Source organism: Leptodactylus fuscus, chromosome 4, assembly GCF_031893055.1.
Source record: "Leptodactylus fuscus isolate aLepFus1 chromosome 4, aLepFus1.hap2, whole genome shotgun sequence".
Classification (NCBI taxonomy): domain Eukaryota; kingdom Metazoa; phylum Chordata; class Amphibia; order Anura; family Leptodactylidae; genus Leptodactylus; species Leptodactylus fuscus.
In genome coordinates, this window is record NC_134268.1 from 58384479 (window position 1) to 58402930 (window position 18452).

At 41.4% G+C, this 18452-nt stretch overlaps 1 protein-coding gene across 3 annotated transcripts in view; it reads left to right on the forward strand.

Annotated features, from left to right (window-relative positions):
* Nucleotides 1-2131: 2131 nt before the first annotated feature.
* The window catches only part of LOC142200299 (transcription elongation factor A protein 1-like), a 524101-nt gene continuing 507780 nt past the window's right edge, over nucleotides 2132-18452 (forward strand). For all 3 annotated transcript variants that reach the window (XR_012715444.1, XM_075270564.1, XM_075270563.1), the window contains exons 1-8: nucleotides 2132-2308; nucleotides 5383-5414; nucleotides 6522-6587; nucleotides 7911-7958; nucleotides 11518-11588; nucleotides 14633-14710; nucleotides 15959-16056; nucleotides 17506-17682. Coding sequence is in view for 2 of the 3 variants with exons in the window: in XM_075270564.1 (XP_075126665.1) it covers nucleotides 2240-2308; nucleotides 5383-5414; nucleotides 6522-6587; nucleotides 7911-7958; nucleotides 11518-11588; nucleotides 14633-14710; nucleotides 15959-16056; nucleotides 17506-17682 (639 nt within the window). In the remaining variant the exon portion in view is untranslated. The remainder of the gene's footprint in view (nucleotides 2309-5382; nucleotides 5415-6521; nucleotides 6588-7910; nucleotides 7959-11517; nucleotides 11589-14632; nucleotides 14711-15958; nucleotides 16057-17505; nucleotides 17683-18452) is intronic.

Genomic DNA, 18452 nt, shown 5'->3' on the forward strand with positions numbered 1-18452 from the left:
AAACAAAGAAATATTGTTTCTATCATAGCAGGTTCAGCTTTCAAGGAGCCTTAGGGCCCCTTCACACGGCGTAAACGTGCCGCTCATTTAGACACGTATACATGTGTCCGAGCGCAGCACTTCAAAACAGAGCCCATTGATTTCAATGGGAATTGTGCGTATATCGGCATGTATGCGCACTTCTCATTGAAATCAATGGGCTCTGTTTTGAAGCGTCGTGCTCAGACACGTGTATACGTGTCTAAATGAGCGGCGCACCTACGCCGTGTGAAGGGGCCCTTAAAGTGTTCCTCCAGTTATCAACAACTTTTCAGAAATGAATAGTGAATTTTAATATAAGAAACTTTGTAATATATCTTATTAAAGGGATTCTATCATTAGAATACCGTATTGTAATACTAACATGTAGGAAAAGCCTTAAGAAAGGCTATTCTTCTCCTACTTTTAGAAGTCTTCTCTGCGCCACCGTTCAGTAGATATTCCCGGTTTTCTTTAGTATGCAAATGAGTTTTCTCACAGCCCTAGCCCCTACGTTCAAACAGCACTGGGGGCGTCCCCTATACTGCTTGAAACCTCTCCAGCGACGCCTCCATCTTCTTCTGCTAAGTCTCTCCACTGCGTCTTCTTCCGGCGATTCTGTCTTCTGCATCTAAATCCCAGGCATGTACAGTACGCTCATGTAAGTGGCCATGAGAAAATGGCCGCAGACATGTGCAGTCGGCTCTGCCCGATGCAGAGCTGACTTCACATGCCTGGGTTTAGATGCCGAAGACAGAATAGTGGGAAGAAGACACGGTGGAGAGGCTTACCAGAAGAAGGGGACGCCTCCAATGCTGTCTGAGCGCAGGGGAACGCCCCCAGGGCTGCTCATTTGCATACCGAAGAAAACCGGGAGTATCTACAGAGAAGACGTCTAAAGGTAGGAGAAGAAAAGCTTTTCTTAAGACTATTCCTACATGTTAGTATTAAAATACGGGATTCTAATGATAAAATCCCTTAAAGGAGATCTGTTTCCTTCTACACTTATTAACGCCTGGTTCACATCTGCATTCGGTTTCCGCATGAGCCATGTGAAGAGAAAAGTACTTCATATACTACTTTCCTGTCCGCATGACTCTTGCAGAGACCGTGCGGAAAAACACGTGGGCCCCATTATAGTCAATGGGTCTGAGTGCTTCAATTGCTCAGCGCTTGTCAATGTGTTCGGTATTCCGTTCGGGGGGGACCCCATGCGGACTCTGCAAATGGAATACTGAAGGCAGAAGCGAACTGGGCCTAAGCTGTTCTCCTGCTCCTTAGCTTCAGTCTCTCTGCTTCTTTACATTATATCCATCTCTGTGTTCAGCCTCACAGGTAGAGCTCTATGGAGAAGGGATGGGTGGTGTGGGATTCTCCTGTCAGCGGGTTATTTGATTTATGGCCTCATTCTTTGCACTCACTGCCTCTTATCTAAAACCTAGCAGTGTTAAACAAGTTTAGATTAAAAAAGTGTAACAGCAGCAATTATTTCAGAGTCTTTGGTTTTCTCTAGAAGGTGCTGTACTTCTGCTATATCTGGCGCTCCCATTTACATAAATGGAGCAATGCACAAAGGCCGACCAGTGTCCCATTCAGAGCAGGGCAGGAGTCTCCCATTCGTCTGATCCCCACTAATCTGCCAGTTATTTCCAAGCCTAGTGTTACTAGGTACTGGAGCTGATTTCCTTATCAGCTCTGCACCTTAGGCCAGCCTTCATATACGAGTTCCAAGGAGTCTGAAACATCCCAGCAAGACAGTGCATAAGTGTTCCTTGCTCGTCCAGTGGGCGGCCCTGTGCCTGCTAGCCCTCATGTGCACCACAGCCCTGCTAGAGCCGGGAGTCCGGGGCGGCACATTACAGCAGCCACTCTCATCAGTCACACACGCTGCGCCCTCGTGTCTACTGACGTCACTGACAAGCCGTCTCCTCACTTCCCAAAAAACCGAAAGGTCGAATATGGCCCACTTTATCCCCGCCTACAAAGACTCTTTGCCCAATGGCAGGCGGCCGTGTGGTGACGTAACTGCCCTCTTTCACGCCCACTCGCTGTAGTTCGGGGCTAGGTTGGCCAGGTCATTGGCTGTCCTGGAGATTCTGACGATAGGGACACGCCCACATCTGCGCGGCTTAGCTCCGGGTTATTGAAGGATAAGGGCGGTGCAGCCGTGTACAGCCCCAGCAACCGGCACCGCGAAGACGGCTCAGTGCAGAACCGGTGTATGTGCGGCAATAACATGTCCGCACCTCTGCCTGCCATAGTGCCCGCCGCCCGCAAGGCCACGGCCGCGGTGAGTGAGAGACAAGTGCCTGCCCTGCTATGTGTCACTCAGCTGTCTGCTAGGAGGTCACCCACCCTATGGGTCTTCTCCTGCCAGGCACACCCCGCTCTCCATCTGCACTTCTGGGTGACTGCCGGGGACCCCCATGTAACAAGCCTTGCTCCAGAGCTGGACATCTATCTGTCTATCATCTATCTGTCTATCTATCTATCTATCTATCTATGTAATCTATCTATCTATTCTATCTAATCTATCTATCTAATCTATCTATCTAATCTATCTATCTAATCTATCTATCTATCTATCTATCTATCTATCTATCTATCTATCTATCTATCTTCTATCTATTCTATCTCTCCTCACAGCTAGCTGTCTATTTCATAACTCTTTCATATCTGTCATATGTCTTACATCTTTATCTTTCATATCTATAGATCATCTATTTCATAGATTTCTATTTCTCTATCCCAGTATTTCATATCTATCTATCTATCTATCTATCTATCTATCTATCTATCTGACTTTTATCTAACCCCACAGATCCTTCTCTTTAGCTATATGGTGTCTAAACAGACCATTTGCCATTATTGTGTTTTATTCGAGCTGAACATATGTATATTTATTTATTTGTTTCTTTATATTGCCAGTGTATACTGTGATGTTGTACAGAGATAGCTGCCATCCGTTGACATTAGGGCTCACAATCTATATTTGGGGTCTGATCGCTGTTGTTTTTTCAATATTTCCTTCTGTTCTAATATAAGCAGCATTGACAAGTCCTTCATGTGAAGACACCATAAATAACTATGTATCTGTGGTCTAAGGGGCCAAACCCCTTCCATAGAGGTGGTTTAGATGGAGATTGGTATTTGCACCAGACAACTCTGATGGGGTCTTAAAGTCCAACATGATTGATCCTTCCCCCATATTATCTGTCAGGGGTAGTCTGAAGGCTGCTTATGTTTAAGATCATCCAGCCCCGCCATAATCGATTAGAGTCCTCTGATTTTTCTCTATTGTTTATGGCTGTTTTTAGGCCAGTTTCGCACCCTGGGGCGCAGTCCTAACCACTGAGCCATCACATATAAAATATTCACTTTCCTTATTGGTCTGTATGCTGTACAGAACATCTCTTATCACATGCTGCACCCACCATGAGCATATGGATATCTGACTACAACTCCTAGCATACAGTCAGTTGTAGTTCTTCCAGAGAGCCTTGGGTAGCAGACGACTGCTGTCAGCAGATGGTGACTAGTTAGTTCTTGCCCACCATTCATTGCTGTAATCTGTATACTGTAATCCATGTAAATCTATAACTTGTGCCCATCCTGACATTGAGATGAGCAGATATTGGGATGTCATCATTTCTGCATACATGACGTATCCATGCTGATTAGTATCTGTCCAACGCTTATTATTGGAGAGCGAGATCATCTTTCCCTAGATCTTTTATGCTTCTTTAGACTTGTCCTTCATTATAATTAGTTAATTCATCCTCTGACTCCTCCTAGTTATAGAATTGTTGTCCTCTATAGAGTACATGGTGGTATTTAAACCCATGTTGTATGGCTTTATAGGGTATCTATGCAGGTTATGAGCCTATAACTTACTTTTTTTTTTTTTTTTGTGTAGAGATATACAAGTTTTTTGTTTTTTTTTTTGCCTGTAAACTTCTATTGGATTCTTTAGAAAACAATTTACATTATCCTCTGTTGTACGCTGTATTATAGTGGGATTCTCCTCTTGCTGCTTTGTAGTGGTATAGCATACATGTGACTCTGTATTATAAGTCTGTGCTGGAGACCATATTCTTCTTTCTCCAGTACCAGTCTGGCCCATTATAAAGCCAGACCCACCATTAAGGGATTGTGTCTTTAAAAACACTTAGAAGTGTCCTTGCCGGCACAATCCCTTTAAGGTTTTGCTGATGGTTCTGAATGCTCAGTGTTCACATATGTGGTATTTCTGTTCCTTCAAGATGGCCTTGCCAGATTAATTGCCTGAGGGATAAGAATGTTGTCTTTGGGTTTCTATCATGATGTCTTTCTATTTTGCAGATAGTATGCTGCCCTGTATATTTCTCCTTTTATAAGCTTACAACATGCTACATGCACATCTGCACTAATGTTGCTCATAGTAAATTACATCTAAACTATTTTTATGTTTTTTGCTACTTTATTACTTTGTAGAAGATTCTAAACCAGGACTGTGTGACTCCATTGAACAGAGGATCATCTGTTCTACTTCTTTACAAAGCTATCAATAATTGAGTTGTAACCTAAGTCATACACCCTGCATTATGCCATTCATTCTGCTGTGCCATACCACGTTGCAGTGCCGAGATGCTTTGTGACGTGCTACATCATCCAGGTTCATGCTCTGTAGCCAGTTCATTATAATGTACTTTATAGAGTTATTCTTTACCTTAACAGGACAAGGAAGAGTGTCCCCTTAAAGGTGGCCATACACATTAGATGAGTGTGAGGGCCAGCCATATAATGCTGACGGCAAATGGGTGGGATTGTTCAAGTTGGATATCAGTCCTGTGTTCTAAAGGGGGGAAAAGCAAGCTGTGTCTTGTAGCAGAGTATATATGGCAGGGTGTTGGGAGGAATAGCATCAGCTTTCTAAGTTGCATGGGCAAGAGCGTGGCTGCTGTTCAGAACATTGGTATTGGTGGATATGATGAAAACTGGTGGCATCTCCATTGTGGAAAGGAGGCAGACATTTGGTGCTTGCATTTTACCACGTCATGTGACACGCTAGAGGTCGTACCTTCACATTCATTTCTGGTCACTACTTGATCCAAAACCCACAACTTTCCTAAAAGCCAAAAGTTCTGTGACTGCTGTGATCCTGCATATATTTCCAGGTTGGGCCATTCAGAGCTGCAAGTATCATTCTCACATACCATTATACACAGACTCGGAGGTATATTCTAGGTGTCTCACCCTCCTGCCTTAGGGTACTGTCTAAACTTTCTATATTTGCCCAGTATTATATTTATTTCTTATTTATATTTACTGTTGTGTCATATTATAGTGTTATGTGTCTTAACCCCATACTCTTCTGTGTTGTAGGTTATATTCCTGCACGGGTTAGGAGATACTGGGTATGTATTACTGTATCAGTTATATAAAACTTCCTTTTCTCGATGTCTTACATTCAGGTGTAACGTGTGGACTCCTCCTGGAGTCACTGAAGAATGTTACTTTACCAATGCACCTTAGGGTGAAATCAGTTTATTAAAATTGCTACTAGTAAAATATCAGATATCCTTAAAGACGACCTGTCACTACTCCCAACTTCTTGCATTCCACATGAAATAAAGATCTAGAGCTCCTTTTCTTAAAATGTTGTCCTGTTCCTCAGCTATCCCTCCTGGAAATGCATGAATAAAGTGACTGGGTGTTTGCAGAGGTTGTGTCCCTATGCAGTCTGATACTGGCAACACTCCTTGAACAATATCAGACTCCCCTGTTTGCTAAGAGCCAGCTGTCAATGTTTTTCATGCATTTCTAGGAGGAATAACAGAGGAACAGAACAGCAGAGTTCTATGAAAAAATGCTGAATTTATATTTCCTGTCGAGTGTCAGAATTTTGTAAAGCAGACCTGTTGGGAACAATGAATAGACCTGTATAATTGCCTTCATCTCCTTGCAGATGTGGCAGTATATTTACCTTACATCTCTCTGTAAGGCTACTCGCACACGACCATGTACATGTAGCCGGGCCGTGATTGTACACTGCACAATGGCAGTACACGTAGTCCTGTGCACAGGGCCTGAGACAGCTCTCTTCAGAACAGTTCTGCATAACCACATAGTATAATATTAGTGCAAGTATAGCCTTTTATTTGTCTTCTATGTCAGAATAGTCTGTTTTGGCACGGAGGACTGGAGAGGCTGCTGCTACGTCAAGGCAATGCCAGATGGGTGTCTGGAGCTCTTGGCACGCAGCATTGTAGGGACTGGCACTTGTGTAGTGGTTAAGCCTGCACAGGAGACAATGTAAATGCAGAGTTGCTTTAAGGACTTGTTCTGTGCTATAACCTCAGTGTAGACTGATACCTGCTGTTCATATTACCCACAATTCCCTTGATATGTAATTTGCCAGGAGCTTTGAGCCCTGTCTTATGTGTTACAGATTACTGTTCATAGCATTCAGACTTTAATGAACTATGTATATGTATATTAATGTTTTGTTTTCTACCTTGCAGGCATGGCTGGGCAGAAGCTATGGCAAGCATCCGAAGTCCACATGTGAAGTATATCTGTCCCCACGCGTAGGTGTCATCTGTTTGCTAAGGAGAATTTTTTTTTTTTTTTAAATAAATGTAATTTCATACTTATTCCAAATCCAGAGCTTTGTTATTGTAGCCGTGTTCTTGTGTAGTCATGCCTGACGCAGTCAAAGTATAACTGTAGTTTCAAGTGACTTTTCAGGATAAGCCGGTATACATGAAGAAGAGTATTTCTGACTATTATACGAGTTGTATTCTGCATTTATCACTAGTTCTAATTCAGTTATCTCACAACTGGTGGGTGGAAACAGGTTGCTATGATAACTTCTATACACCCCAAACAATAAAAGAAAATTCTGGTCCCCTGTCTCTCTGTAGCACAACCTCACAAGTATCAGCAGCATGGAGGACATTATACAACAATAGTGAACAGTGCAGTAGTGAATCCAGCACTGGTGTTATATACAATACTTACTAGAAGCAGCAGCATTGTGTCTGTGTTTGTGCCTCTCTCTGTTTATGCAGCTGCTCACTCCTCCCTCTTTCTTCTTCATAGATGTCTGTTGTCAGCAGCTGTAACCTGTTCTCAGTGATCTGATGTGACTTTATATCTGCCTTTATATCTTCATATTCAGTGCAGAGTGTGGGAAGAGTCTTTTAAAGGTGTTTTCCGATCACAAAATGCATTTTTGATACTGATGACCGAGCTATCCGTACCTGTTCTGTGGGGTCTGACACCCAAACCTCACCCAGGACCACCGATTGAGTGACCTCTGCACTTTGTAACCTATAGCAGTGAAGGGGGTTGATTGAAGAAACTATTTAAGTAGCAAGAACAGAGCTGCAGTACCCCGGCTCCACCACTATAGAATGGACGGCCGCCATTCTTTGCATAGGGAACTGCGGCTCTTCTCCATTTTCTTGGTTAGGAGCAGAGCTGCTTACGCTCACATCCACTGCTGTAGCTTCCACAGCTGGATCCGTAGATCCGTTCGGGGTCTGCGTGTTGGATCCCACAGATCAGATACATTGCATTTAGAGACTGTGCACCCGTTTAAGTCAAGCAGGAGATATTTCTCTGTAATAAGATATGTTACAAAGTATTTTTCCCACCACTTGTTTTAATTTTAGTTTTTATAACCATAAATCAATACCATAACATCTAGTCCTTTCATTTTCTGCTGCGGAGGCCATTGTAGCCTGCATTCGCCAGTTCATCTGCTGAGATATTAGAGTTACATGCATGCTTGTGCTTGTCAGTCATTACCCAATCCATTATAGGGTTAATTGCCTATAGCCAAGACTATACAATTAGAAACCTGCTTGTTTTGCACTTGGTCTATAACTACTCATTTCTCATTTTAGGCCCATCATGCCAGTCTCGCTGAATATGAACATGGCAATGCCCTCCTGGTAAGTTTTTACATACTGAGCCTGTATTGATATATTAATATACTTCCTTTATAGGTTTACATTCACATTAAGCAGTAACTTTAATAATCTACTTTTTACTATAATTCCTACTTTCTGAGCAGCTCACATCTAAAGACTGAGCATCGCGGCGGAGGGTAGATCTAGTAATCTGCTGCACTACAAGTCCGTTAGCACATTGGATGACGGCCTGTATTCTGTCCTTGTATCATCAGGTTTAGACATCATAGATGGTTCAATGGATTATAAACTTTGTAATGCAGATTACTGTCCATATCCATATTTGTATACCACCATATATTGATGGTGTTTTTATTGGATATTGTAGAAGAGCATGTGTCTTCCTAAATAATAAAACAATTTTCCTAGGCGAATAACCTCCTTCTGTAAAGCTAATTCCTTGAAGATGAAATTATATTTTTTGCAATGTCTTTGGTTTATATAGAGAGGTTCTTGAGCAGTACTATGGCGTCCACATAGCTTGGTCAGTGGGAGGGCTATCGATCTGATAGGACTGTTATCCAAAGTGACATATTTCTAATGTCACCACAGACTGTACAGCACAATGAGTAAAGCTTTGTTTTGCAGCTCTCCTATCTAAATGTAGGCCAAGTATTAGTGATCCTTTCTTTTGGCTAGCTTAGCAGGTGTTGCCATATGCCACTGTATTAGATTGGCTGTTACTCTGGAGTCTGTCATAGAAAATGCATCTGTCTGACAAAAAATGCAGCATGTGCTTAAGGCCTCTTATCGTAGCATTTGTGATGTGTAATGCCGTATAAAATAAAAACAACAGACATGCCACATTATTCTTTTAAAGGAATCCTGCTTTATTTGCCACCTAAATGTTGGATTTGTCGTGCATTCAGCTTTAACCTTTCTATTATTAGCTATGATGTTCCCCTTGTGTGGCATTTCTTTATATAGGAGAACAAAAGTCAGTTTGGTTAGAATGATATACAAGGCTCTGGAGGGACGGGCTTGATCCTATTGGGCTCGCAAAACTGGTTCTCAGGATTGTTTGTCACAGAGGCCGCAGTGGTGGTTTGCATATTGTTAGGAAAGACACAATAACTGCAACTGTGAACAAAGCCTCAATGACTTGCTGTCTGTTTGTATGTCAAGGTGCACAGACACACCCCGGTATGTTGTCATAGCATATAGTATATGGTATATTCTATACATAGAATATAGTAGTAGTGATTCTTCTTTAACTAATGCTTCTCTTATTCACTAGCACAGCTCGTCATATATATAATATATATATATATATATATATATATATATTCTCAATGCAAGAAACTTTCGCAAACAGAACCTCCTATGGCCTGTGGTCCACAGGCCGTCCATGAATCCGGTCTTGTAACTTTAAATGCTGGGCTTTTCATTAAACAAGCTGATGGCTACTGTAGCATTTGTACATTTTGCCATTGTTCACATTGTGTAACATGGCTTTGATTTCGAGGTAGTTTCCGTCCTGAATCTACCTTCCGTTATATTCAATGGGAGGTTGAAATAGACACCAGATTCTTAAAAAATAAGCGTCCTGCTCGATTTTGCCGCTGATTCAGCTGCAGATTTTCGGTATGAGACAGTCTGCCAATCAGCGAGTAAAAGCCCAGGAGGAAGACGAAAGTCTGGAAAGTGGAGAGAAATTCATCTTCACGTTCTGCTTTGTGATCCCAGCCTCAGTCAATATATCTCATAAAAGTTGTGTCCATAAATGACTTCATTTGTTTCCAAATTTTATTGTAGAGAAGTTGTTTCTAGTATAGACTCAGAAGTGTGTGTTTTAGTTTGACTATTTGGGAGGGGGTTTGGGAAGGGCCTTCCCTTCATTGTATCTGGCATAGATTTACTGCATCACTTATGCCAAATTTCTGATGCAAATGATAATAAATCTGGTGGGGCTAATAGTCCTGTTCACTGTACACCTCTTCATCATACTCCATTTTTTGTAAAAGTGACATGGGTGGTGCAGGATTAACAAAGCTCCATATTTTTGCACACAAAAAAATTGCCACTTTATTTATGCTTTATATACCAGCAAATTTGATGGGTGCAGTTACTTGCATTAGGCCCGGTTCATATCTGAATTTGGTGGATTCCTTTCCTCTCTCTGCATGAAACATGCGGAGAGAAAAGTCATGCATGTAGCACTTTTCTCTCCACACTTTTCATGCAAGAACCGAGGGGACACCACACGGACCCCATTATAGTCTATGGGGTCCGTGAGTTTCCTTAGGTAACCGCTTTTTTTTAATGTGGATAAGGTTTCTGTTTGGGGGATCCCCAAGCAGACCACTGAATGGAAAACCCATGCACAAATGTGAACCGGACCGGAGTTCAGCTGTGGTCATGTATCTTTTAAAGTAGATCATGTGTCATGTTATGGTGGCAGCTCAGTACATGTAACTGATAGAAGACTATAAAGACCCCCTGACATTGAGCTGATACCTAAACTGAAGGGGCTTCAATGGAGTTTGATTTCAATGGAGTTGTTGGAAAGTTACAAGCACATCCGAATGATATTTTAGGTTATAGCTCAGTCCCTTTATACAGTCATTTGGAAGTGGGTCTGAGGTTACAAACACTGTGATATATTAGAATACAGTTCAAGGACAGGGTATATTTTCAGTACAGCATATGTGACATAAAAGGCCCATGTGCTACATTGTGACAGACCCTTGTAACTTTGCTGCAGTTATATTTCATTAATGGAAATAAACCACAGTGTTAACCAAAGTGTATGAAAGAGATGATGTCGTACTGGTGTCTAGCTATAGTGTCATGAATCCCGTGTTACACCTCCGTTTTGGCAGTACTGAGATAGAAGGAAATATTCCCTGGGTTATCTCTTTATTGTAGTGATTATCATTGGTTTACGGTGATGTTCTTTGCTGGTGGACTTTGCAGCCTAGTAAATAGAATGTGAAGATTGTAAATGGATTAGATGGAACGGAAATGTCTACTGTCACAAAAAGATTAAGTGGGAGTGAGGAGAGTGTATTACCGCCAGAATGACCGGCCCTAGTGCTGCTAAAATGGCCATTACATAGCTTTTGGAAAAGAGAACATGATGGCTGATAGTGAACCACTAGTCCATGAAGATCGATATTTTTAACTCATTTGTCTTGTATTGATGCTGTACATGTTTCTCTCTAGATGCATCCGCTTATAATCCCCTATATCTAGATCTTACAGGTTGTAGTCATCTCCCTGCTGCACCTCCGCCAAGAGACCTCAAGTAGATCTGCTTCCTTCTAATTAATTTCTAAATGACAATGTAATTAAAAATTCATTGTCCACAGGGCGAAGTTGGCTTAGCGTTGTCTGGAAACAACATGACATAGAATTAATGGTTCCTCAAGGCTTTAGAAGGAGCTCTGCTCTGCAGGATGATATTAATGTTGCATTCACTTGAGATGTTTGCAATTGTGTTTGGAAATAAAATGATGAGACAATCTGTATCTTCTACCTAAATGCAATGAATACCTGGGGCTTGTTTCCTAATGACCTGTGTTTAATATGTTGTTTTTAGGTTTGACATAATTGGTTTGTCTCCCGATGCACAGGAAGACGATGCTGGCATCAAGCAGGCGGCAGAGAATAGTAAGCTGCTTTACTCTTTATTGCACTTTCTGACCCATGTCTGTATTGAATATTGTGCAAGCAAGTACCACATTTAGCAGCAATATATTTGGGAAAAGGCTATTTGCTATGTATATGAGCTACTGCAGAGCAAGGGATAGACATTATATACAGCGATATGTAGAAAAAGGACAAGTTATGCTATATACATATGGTTATGCAATTCTCAACTGCTCAATGGGCCTATGAATCTGTACCAACCATTCCTAACGAATTTGTATGCATTAGAAAAAAAAAGGGGGACATTTGGCCAATATTAGTTATGTATTCATATTAGGTATGATATTTCTAAGTGATTACAATATAAGAGAGAAAGGATAAGCATCCATCTCTATAGAATCGTGGCATCCCCACTATTGTGGGACATAGGAGTCTAAGGGTGAGATTACGTGCATGCATGTGCTGTCCAAACAAAACCACATATAGAATCTCACAAATACTGAAATAACAATTGTGTCTTTAGCCAGGATACAAGTTGAGGGATACACCAATATTGCTACAGTTAGACGCACAATAGTTCTGTTACAGAAATACCTAGGTGTACACCACCTTTTCATAAACTAGAAAATATAAGTCAAAAGGAACAGAAACTTGGAACGCCGGTAACGTAGGGGACGATGTTTTATTATACTTAACTTTTATCATTCTATTAAAGGGTTTTCCAGGACCCAAAGATAATTGATGAGCTATCCACAGGATAGGTCATTAGTATCAGGTCGGTGGGTTTCAGGGACCCAAGATTCCTGGAAGCCGTATACTAAGTATATGACTGGAAGCAGTTTCAGGCATCACTGCTACAGAGCTCTGTACACTCAGTGGTCATGCCAGGGAACTGCAGCCTTGCTCCCATCCACTTGAATTAGGAGCAGGACTGCTTCCAGGGGTATATATCTTTATATATGGCTTGCATCAGCCGCTAAATTATGTGAATTGATGTTGAATAGATGGTGCCAATGCGGCCTCACTTAACGTTGTATTGGGTTACACTTTTATAAGCATATAGATAGAAAGGCCACTGTGATGCCACATTTATGGCCCTATTAGCCACTATTTATCATTATGATTGACAGTAGTGCTTACCGTATATTATTACCTTTTCATAAAGGGGATACCTCAGACCATATACCTCAGCAGATTACACAGCCCATATAGGGAAGGTGGATATATTGGCAATGGAGATTCCACTTCCCATTAGACAACAACATAGCTGTCCCTGCCTTATTTTATTTTTTTATTGCAATATAACTTTTAATGGTGTGATAAAAGTTAAGTTTTATCTTAACATGTCCTCTGGCTTTAACTACATTACTTTTCCTTTGGCTATATTTTTTACAAGATGAGAATTGGTTGGCTATATAGGTTCCAAAGGTTCTGCGGCATTTGGCAAAAGATGTCATAGCTGGGCTTTTAGATCCTGCACATTTGTGGGTTGCCGAAACTGGCATTGCAGCTGGTCCTATAAATGCCTGATGGGTTATAAATCTTGTGACCGAGCAGGCCAAGCAAATATTATAATTTGATGGAAACATTCCTGGGAAACCCTTGCTGTGTGTGAGCGAGCATTATCCTGCTGAAAAATGCCAGTTGTGTTGCCTCTCATTGACACTGTGATACCAAATTTCCTTCTACTAACACCACTTGGAAAATGGTCTGGGCCGAGACGGGGGTGTAGTATAATGAAGATGTCACCTGTGTCTGGATAGAGGACCAGGAAACTGTGGGAGCTGCTTGTGGGTGGATCAAAGAATCTTCTCTACTGGTAGTCTGTCTGGGCCTTCCAGAGCCTGCTATATGTGCGTGCCCTCACATAACCACTGCTCCTAAGGCGGAATTCACATGGGGTTTTTTGGTCAGGTTTTTAACGCAGAAAATCAAAACCAAAAAAGTCTCCCATTGAAATCAATGGGTGCAGGTCATTTCTTTTTCCCCCTCGCAGAAAAAAAGAAGCGACATGCCCTTTCTTCAGGCGATTCCGTGGTTGGTTCAGCCTCGGACGTCCGCCTGAAGACACTCCCTCCCAACTAGGCCCATTCATTCGGGCCTAATTCGGAACAGAGTGCCGCAACTGGATGCCGGTACACTGCAACGGCATCCAGTCGCTACTACCGTTTTTTTGGTCCGGAATCTGAGGCGGCCTCCGTGTCAAATTCCGGACCAAAAATTCCTGTGTGAACCCGGCCCAACAGTTAGTTCAGAATGGCTAAGATGGTGGGCAGGTCATCAAAATGACTATCCTGCTTTTCTCAGTCCCATGATGCGGAAAAAGTCTGTCAACTGGGCAAAATGTCTATTCGATGTACTTAGTCTGTCACTAAGAGATGGAATAAGACTTTAATAGTTGTACAAGGAAGACATCAGTGACCTATTTACTGGCGATTTAGTTTGATAGATGTGAATGGAGACAATCTCTGGACAGCACAGCAGCATATATCAGTGCTATATAAGGAATAGAGATAATCCACAGAGAACTAAGAACCAAAACGCTGCTTGATTTTCCCAGTCCCTTTTAATACAATTTCACTGCAGTTTCTTAAACAGTATATTCCTTGTGAAGAATTGTATTCTGGGTGTAATTTTTCATAGTTTTCAACGTTTTGCAGATGCAAGCCATGCAGATTCTGATCCTACATATGCTCGCATTCTGCCGCCTTCACTTTAGACTTATTGTTGCTAAAGTTGCTGTGCAATGTGTAAGATATTTTAACAATGCTTGTCAAACCATTCGGCCTACATATTTAGCTGCAAGATCATGCATAGTAATTCGCACATTGCAGACGTATGTGAGCAGATATTACTATGGTGCACAGTTGATGCCGTTGGCTTCTTGGACTAATGCAATGTAAAGCACCATGGAATTAATGGTGCTATATAAATAAACAATAATAATAATAATTTAATGTAGAATAAATGCAATATATTTAGTATAAATCCATATGAATTCTATTATGCTCTTCTTCTGTTTTAACTATCTTTTTTTTTTTTTTTTTTTTTTTTTTTTTAAACAGTTAAAGCACTAATAGATCAAGAAGTAAAAAATGGGATCCCTTCAAACCGAATCATCTTGGGAGGATTCTCTCAGGCAAGTGTGGAGTGCTTGTACGGGATGCTGACTGGTTTACTGCAATTGTACTGAAAGAAATCAATAGCCGTCAATAGCTACTGCTGCCAATACTGGGAAGTACTTTGTGAGCAGTCTCCTTCAGTGCTTGTAAGAGGTGACAATCCTATAGAGAAATTAAAGGGGTTGTCCAAAGGCTGACACCAGTCATCTGGTGACTGAGATCCTTGCGATCATGAGCACACAATCGTTTCTCCCCCTTTTCAATGGTTCAGCATTCACCTATGTGCGCTGCCACTCCATTCAAACACTTTGGGACCAACAGTGATGGCGCTCCGCTGCTTTGTCAGTCCTTTAGACCTTACATGAATCAGAAGCATTTATGTGGTTTTCACTCCATAGAAATCAAGAACATTGGAGCCCCAGTTCTCTTGATCATGGATCATTGGGATCCCCAACAATCAGACACTTGCCACAAACCTGTGAACTGGTGATGAGCATTGATCTTGGGACCAATGTAAGGGGTATTGTCATTTCAGACATTTAAAGCATATCCACAGAATTTGACATAAATGTCTAATAGATGTAGGTCCACCTCCTAAGACCCAATCTAATCTCGAGTAATAATCAAAATGGCTGTAATTCTGTAGTCTAGCAGATCTAGTTTTTTATTTATTTATTTATTTATTTATGTAGATTGTGAGCCCCATATGGGGATCACAATGTACTTTTTTTTTCCCTATCAGTATGTCCTTGTAGAATGGGAGAAAATCCGCACAAACATGGGGAGAACATACAAACTCCTTGCAGATGTTGTCCTTGGCAAGGTTCGAACCGAGCGCTGCAAGCCTGCAGTGCTAACGACTGAGCCACCATGTTGTCCCAGCAGATCTAGTTTTTTGGAACATGAATCCCCTGCATATGTATGCCTTTTCTTTGCATCTATTTCTAGCCTATCTGTTTGGACGGTAGAAACCATGTTAGTGTACCCTAAGTAAAATGACAACCAAACCTTATGTATTTCTCTAACATCTTTACCATTTTTACCATTGAGGTTGTAATGTACTGTATGTATTCTTCTTTTTATTCTGTATGAAAATACTTATGGTATGTCAGGAGCTATAGATCTGTCTTATGTAAATTTTGTGGAATATTTTCTTAGATTGGTGGATGTTATTGTATGTTTCTATAAAGATGAATGGTTCCTAGTACAGAGGTAACATATGCTCCACACTGCCCATAATTACATATACCTGTTTATTTCTGCAGGGAGGAGCCCTGTCGCTGTACACGGCTCTAACATCAAGCCAGAAGCTAGCCGGCATTGTTGCTTTAAGTTGTTGGCTGCCGCTAAGAACCTCTTTTCCTCAGGTATATAATAGTGTGTGTTTATATACTGTAGTTCAGCAAACATTTTATCATATCCATTTAAAGGGATTTCCCATAATCCTAACCAAATTTACATTTGTAGACCATTAAAAATTGTTTCAAATATAAATATTTCAAAATTTTTAAATAGTTTTAGATTCTCTAACCATCTTAATGATGACAGTCTTCTTTCTTGATCAGTAGCCAATGGATACAACCATGAATGCAGCAACTTTCTATTCTCTGGGACTTGTCAAACTCTGACAGGATTATTGGGGTCAAGTTGTAAGGCCGGGACACTACCTTTATGAGAAGACTGTGTTCCTGACCATAGAAAGCTCTTGCATTATGGTCGTATCCATTGGCAACTGATCAAGACAGACTATCAACAATAAGATGATTACAGAAAATCTCTAAAATAAAAAATTAATTACTTATATTTAACTTTTAATTGTCAACACATTTAAATATGATTATATTCACAGTAAATCCCCCTATAAAGTAGGCAAATTAAATTAGTAAAAATGGGCCACTAAGTATTTAACATAAAGGTCATTTACCATATGGGAGTCCGTATTTCTGTCACTTTCGTCACCTAAGTGCAAGCTTCCAATGTCTAATATAGTGCTGACAGTGTAGGACTATGTTGGAACAAACATAAGAAGAATGGGAAGGGCCTGGTTCTCAGTTTAGTCATTTCCAGGAGGGATAACAGATGAACGCCACAATGCAGAGGTCTGGAAAAAACATGCTCCACAGAGATAAAATTTTATGGGAAGGCCTTTCAGGCAGCTTACATTTCTAGTGAATCCCATCCACAAATGGCAGAAAAACGTGCACAGCGGTTACACTGTGATTTCCAAAATCGTTACAGTTTTGGAAATCACCACATGTCCTTGATTCCTATAGAAACGCCAGCGGTTTCCCTAGAAGTATAATTGAATCACAAGGTCCACATAGGAAACCTCTGCAGACTTTCTGTGAAAACCGCTGCGGGAAAAACTGCGATGTGTTGCTGCTGCGGTTTTGACTACAGTGCTTTTTCACTGCGGCCCACTATGTGAGGCATAAGCCTTCGTTGGGCAGTTAGACAGGAATTCCCCTTAAATGATAAAATCTGTACATAAGCATGGATAGCCGTCATTGTTTATAGGGCATCCAGATCCCCTGTAAGAGCACTTCAGTAATTTTGCATATCTGATACAATGTTCTTCACAAAGGACTGTTCAGATGAATGGAGTTATGCTTACTTATTTCCAGTGTCTACAGTCCTTGCCAATGAGATGACAGGCAGGTGCTTTCTGCAACACACTATGCCTTTTGTTCTAGAAAATTGGTGGTCTGGACTAGGGACACCTCCCGCTTATTTTTTTTCTATCATTTACATGCATTGCACTTTAACTGGATATCTTATTATTATGTAGTAACTAATGTTATTTGCTTTCATGCCAGGCTGCTGCTAATAGTGCCAACAAAGACGTATCTGTTCTCCAGTGCCACGGAGAAAGTGATCCACTAGTTCCTCTTATGTTTGGTGCTATGACTTCAGAGAAACTGAAAACTGTAATAAACCCAGCAAATGTCAGTTTCAAGTCCTACCCAGGCTTGGCACACAGCTCGTGCAACCAGGTGAATGATTATTCCTTATTTATTAATACTGACGTCATGAATGAAATATTTCCTGTATTGTTAAAGGCGAGTTCCAGTGTTTTATTTTAACAGTGTAGGAAGCTGTAACATGTACTATACGTTTTAGCTGTCTGTATGACCTGGGATTCCGCAAAGAGCCTCCATTTGGGTCCCTGGTTTTTGTGTCATCCAATCTGTGGGTTAACAGAACATCACTGCTCAGATACCGATAGACTGACACACTCCTGTGTAGGCCTAAAGGGAAAGAAGTGTCCTGCTCAATTTTGCTGTGGCATCCACGGCTCGAGACTCCCTGCTGATTAGGCCCATTCATGCATTGCATCTGCATCCCATCGCAGATAGACTGCGGCAAAAATGCTGGTGGCAGAAAATGAACCCTGCCTTGCCAATTGCCTCAGTTTCTTGGCAGACTGTTGACACTTACTTATTGTTTGCCCACTGTATTAAGGCAGGTTCACACCTGCGCCCGGTCACTGCTTTGCGGGTTTCTGTCTTCTGCCTGAGAAACTGGACAGAAGACAGAAATCCGGCGGTCTGTTTTCAAACCCATTCACTTGAATGGGTTGGCAAAGTGACCGCCCGTGAGCTTCTTCTGCCTCTCCGCGGCGAAACAGTTTTCTTTTTTAACTGAACACAAAGCCCCGCATGTCTGACTTTGCGTCCGGTTAAAACAAAGGTTTCGCCGCAGAGAGATGTGAGACATAAAACAGATGTGACGGGTATCGGTGAGTGTCCCTTTTTTTTTTTTC